Source organism: Cornus florida, unplaced genomic scaffold (assembly GCF_030987335.1).
Source record: "Cornus florida cultivar Cherokee Brave unplaced genomic scaffold, ASM3098733v1 CherokeeBrave_3.0.0_Hap2_Chr10, whole genome shotgun sequence".
Classification (NCBI taxonomy): domain Eukaryota; kingdom Viridiplantae; phylum Streptophyta; class Magnoliopsida; order Cornales; family Cornaceae; genus Cornus; species Cornus florida.
The window spans coordinates 17,323,483-17,328,859 of NW_026775580.1; the positions used below are offsets into that span (position 1 = coordinate 17,323,483).

Sequence of the window (5,377 nt, forward strand, 5' to 3'; positions counted from 1 at the left end):
TCCTGAAGTCCTTAATGCTGCCACAATACAATTCCTCTCTCTTAGTCCTCTTTTTGCACCAACTTTAGAGGACTTTATATGAGAAAATATGTAAGATAAGAAAATAAGAAAAACCATTAAAATTTAATACGAGGCAATAAAATTATAATTTAAAATCGATATATTAATTACTTACTTCTGCGGGACCACGCATGCTGAAATTTATCTATCTTTTTCCCTCTTCAATTCTTACTCCTTTGCTCTTATAATGAGAATGACCTATTTTGAAAAACAAAAAGTTCCAGAAAAAAAAAAAAAAACAAAGTATTTCAAGCCATAGATATTTCAAGCATAACATTACATATCATTTTTCCCCTGCATATTAGTGTATTGGTGATAGAACTCAGGGTCCAGACAATACAAGATGCATAAGAATGTTTAAATATAAAAAATACATATATGTTCTTGCAAATATAGATGATATTAAGGGTGTTTTACACCTTCAGATAGACCCACACCTTCAGATAGACCCACAAAACATGTGTACAAGTTATTTAAACAAAAGTAAAGCCTATATGGAGTAGTATTTAAAAGATAAAAAGAGTGAGTCAGGTGTAAAGTTATAAGAAGACATGTCATAAAGCACTACAATAGAATGCGAAAAACCTGATTTAAGTAACATAAGACAGTAAAAGGCTATTACATAAACAAAGTCCCAAAATAAAATAAAATAAAATGACTTCCAGTAAAATCTTAATACATCTACACGGTCATGCCCTCACAATCCAACCGCACATACTCTTCATTGCCATCATCATCATCATTTGAATCCAATCTTGATACATCTAATGGCATAGAAGACACATAACTATTTTCTTCAAAAGACTCCAAGTCATTAAAACCTCTTGGCGGCGCTTTAAGTACAACATACCAATTAGATGTTTCATCTTCCCTTGAATAAAAAACTTGCTTAGCCTGTAAAGCAAGAATAAAGGGATCACTTTGAAACTGACTTTGACCTTCATGAAGGTTAACTAATACAAATCCATCTTCAACTTTGATGCCATTTCTAATGTTTTCCCACTCACAATCAAAGATTGGCACTTTAAATGTGTGGTAATCTAACAAAAGTATATCTTTTAAAACACCATGGTAAGATACTTTTCCTATAACTTGATTTGTATCTCTTGCACTAGATTGACATATAGTTTCCGCTTCAAGCAAAACACCACTATCTTGTGTGCTTCTCTCCACATCCTTGGTGTGAAATCATTGTCCATTAACAATATATCCCGAATGTGAAATGACTTCTCTTCTAGGCCCATTTGCAAAACACATAAGTGTATCGGACACATCATTACCAGCTACACTAATTTCATTTGCAAACCACAAACAAAAAGTCTCCATATGTTTCTTTTGTAATGCGCTTGCATTCCTTATGAGACGCCTGTCCATCTGCTTAAGCTCCTCCAAATGTTTTCTGTGAGGTAAACACTATTGGTAAGTTTTCATTGTTATTTTTATAACAAATTAATAAGTCCTGAAGATATCATACTTACCCTGTGTACGGTTCCACCTCTGCATTATTGAACAAGACATAACGGTGAGCAATTTGTAACATGTCATTTGACATGACTTTCAAAATTCCTTTCGAAATTGGACGGCCTCACCTTCAAAATCCTCATTTCGAGAATGTCTCACCCCTATTTTAGAAGCTTGTTTGATGTGCTCACTACAAAATTTCACACACTCATCAGCCAAATGGCCTTCAGCTATGCATCCTTCAGGTCTCGCCCTATTTCTAACATATCCTTTATAAACCTTCATCATCTTAAAACACATAAAAACAAAATAAATTATATATATGTTATAATATTAAATATCTAACTCCATAAAAGAAGGAAAAGTTGATATTAGTACCTCTCAAATGGGTACATCCAACGAAATTGTACTGGTCCACAAATACGAGCTTCGCGTGCGATGTGAATAGTCAAGTGAATCATAATGTCGAAAAAAGATGGAGGAAAAAATCTTTCTAACATACACAATGTCTCAGCAATTTCATTTTCCTGTCTTTCCATTGAGTTCCTATCAATCACCCTTTGGCATACTTCATTAAAATATGCGCATAGGCGAAATATGGCATTCCTTACAGCCTTTGGTAGAATTCCCCGTAACGCTACCGGTAGTAATTGTTGCATTAGGACATGATAATCATGAGATTTCAAGCCTACAACCTTGCATTCATCCAATGATATATGTGTCCCAATGTTGGAACTATAGCCGTCTGGTAGCTTTAATTGTTGTAATCGCTTACAAAAAAGCTGTTTTTCTTCCTTCTTTAGTGTATGAGGTGCTGGTGGCAAGAAATGTTTCCCTTTTGAATCTTGTGGGTGCAAATCCCCCCTGATGCCCATTTCCTCCAAATCCCCCCTGATGCCCATTTCCTCCAAATCCCTACGAGACTTGAGTCCATCCTTTGATTTTCCTTTTATGTTCAATAGGGTGCCAATAATACTCTCACAAACATTCTTCTCAATATGCATGACATCTAAGTTATGGCGAACGAGTAATACCTAAAACACAAATAATGGAATAATAGTTTTTTTAAAACATATTATAAACTTAAATAAATAATATTTTATTTTTTTAAAAAAAAAAAACTAGACGACTTTCTATAACAAATACTTACCTCCCAGTACGGTAATTCAAAAAATATGGATTTTTTCTTCCACGCCACATTTTCGTCTTTTTTTGTCTTTTGTTTCCTCTTTCCAATTTTTGGTTTGATATGTAATTTTCCCTTCACTTTTTACCCCAATCATTTTTAATATTTTTCACAGCATGAAGAATTTCAGTCCCAGACAATATTTTAGGCTTCCACCTATGTTCTTCACTCCCATCAAACCAACTCTTCTTTTTTCGAAATGGGTGAGTAGGAGATAGCCATCGACAGTGACCCAAGTAAACGGTCTTGGTGCTACAATTCAACCGCCTTGAACATGTGTCATCACTACATGTTGGACAAGCTTTTTTACCCTTTGTAACATGACCAGAGAGGTTACTAAAAGCTGGAAAGTCACTAATTGTCCACATCAAGATTACCTTCAAATTAAATGTGGACTTTGCAAATGCATCATAAATTTCCACGCCTTTCTCCCATAGCTCTTTTAAATCATCTATAAGTGGCTCCAAATACACATCTATATCATTTCCCGGTTGCCTCGGCCCTGGGATTAGTAATGTCAACATCATATTCTCTTTAGACATGAGTTCAAGTGGCGAAAGATTATATACCACCAATGTTACTGGCCAACAACTATATGCCGAACTAAGGTCACCAAATGGATTAAACCCATCAGTTGAAAGGCCAAGTCTTAAATTTCGTGAATCTGATGCAAAAGAAGGCCATTTTTTATCTATCGTATGCCATGCAGGCATGTCAACCGGATGTCGCATCTTTCTATCCCCACTTCTATGAGTTGAATGCTACGTTAGTTGTTTTGCTATTTCAGGGGATCGAAACATTCTTCTAAACCTTGGTACTATTGGAAAGTACCGCAACACCATAGCTGGGACACCATTTTTAACCTTCTTAGTACACTCATTCTCTTTCCACCGCGAAGCACCACATTTTGGGCATTTAGTCATGTGCTTATTCTCTTTTCTAAACAGACAACAGTCATTCTTACAAGCATCTATTTTCTCATATCCTAAATCAAATGTCTTCAAAAAAAATTTCGTTTCATAATAGCTCTTAGGAAGTTTGTTATTTTCTAGAAGCATATCCCCAAACATTTGAAAAAGTCCATCAAAACCAGTGTCGGATAAACTAGTTGTTGCTTTGTGCTTGTATAAGGCAACAATTGCAGACATAACCGTATACTTTGTGCATTCTGGAAATAAAGGGGTCTCAGCATATTCTAACTTCTTTTTAAACTCAACCTCTCTTATTTCACAGTTTGGATCCGAAACATCATCACCACTGTAGGTGCAAAATTTCGCTCAACCAATAATGATTGAGAAAAATAAAACAACTCACTCAAAAATAATAAAACTAAATAAGAACAGTGTGTAGAGAAGCGTAGAATTGCTTGATCTTTTATTGGAGGTCTTAGCCTCTATTTATACACAAAAGATTGCAAAATTATGGTACGACTCGCCTTGCTTGCCCTCTAATTCTTTCTATATAACCATTCTTTTCTAATAGAGTTCTTTCCATTGTCGAATTTTCCATACATAGAACTTGCCTTGTACAGAACTTCCTATCAGAATTTTCCTTCTACAGTAAATCCTTTAAATGGTAGGACTTGTGCATTCTTGGGCTGAATATATTTTGATCCGGCTGGGCTTGAGTAACAGGCCGGATGTTAAATACTCATAAGCTGGGCTGATGACTTCTTGATTCGACCTTGATGGAAGTTGGAGGACAAGTGACAATGGTCTTGGGCTGTAAATACCCTCAACTTGGGCTTGAGCATGATGGGCCTTATATGTCCTTGGAATGTAGACATGGGTAGTGGTGACGTGTGCGCTTTTTATTGGAGGGAGTTTTTTTCCCTCCACACTTTGCCCCAAATTTCGTTTTTAATTGAGCGACGGCTCCTATTAAAGAGGGAATTGAAACCGGTTTTTTACTTTGCTTCAGAAACGGTTCGAGGTCTTTCATTATTACTCCGACGTACAAGATTTTGCAAGAGTTACATTTGCCCTTGCTGCACTTCTGCGTTCTTCATTCCATCGCTTTGTTAGGTTAGTCTCGCATCTTTCTCTTCAATCTTTCCTTATGAGTACTTCATCTACTCCCGAACGTATAGACCTTGGGGATTCTGAATCCACACCTTCATCTTCCCCCGTTCGCATTAGGGCTCCCCCTCCTAGGGTTTCTACAAATCGCCCTTTATCGAATCCATTAGGTACTTCCCCTCTTCCAACCGAGACATCTACCTCAGGCTCTGATTATGTTCTTACTCATGACGAGAAGAAAGCAATCATCTCTATTCGCCGCATCAAGTTCTCTATTGCTTCGGTAATGGAAGAATTTGATATTCCTGAGGGAGTAGAAATTGCAGAATATCCCGAGGGTGCCGATTTTACCTCCGGCGAGGGAATTGAGGAGGATGAGTTGCTTCTTTCGGTGGGGCATCTTAACGCCCTCCGATTCCCTCTTCATCCCTTCTACCATTTAGTGTTTAATAAGCTGGGTCTTGCCCCCCTTCAGGTAAACCCTAATTTCTTTCGCATCCTTTCGGCACTGTTGGTGCGCCGAAAATTAGAGGCTCTGGATTTGACCCTTGCCGACCTTTTGCTTACTTACAATATATCTAAGTATGGGACCGAGCCTGGTCGCTTCTTTTTTACTTCTCCCCTTCATCAGAGGATATGCACGAACCTTCCT

General features: G+C 37.1%; 1 protein-coding gene across 1 annotated transcript; it reads right to left on the minus strand.

Annotated features, from left to right (window-relative positions):
- Window positions 1-741: 741 nt before the first annotated feature.
- LOC132277409 (uncharacterized) lies at window positions 742-5,164 on the minus strand. Its single transcript, XM_059779270.1, has 6 exons — window positions 5,077-5,164; window positions 3,539-3,692; window positions 2,821-3,454; window positions 1,900-2,555; window positions 1,539-1,557; window positions 742-954 (listed from the first exon to the last, which is right to left on the minus strand). The coding sequence occupies exons 1-6, from the start codon at window positions 5,162-5,164 to the stop codon at window positions 742-744; spliced, it is 1,764 nt and encodes a 587-aa protein (XP_059635253.1).
- Between the last annotated feature and the right edge of the window lie 213 nt (window positions 5,165-5,377).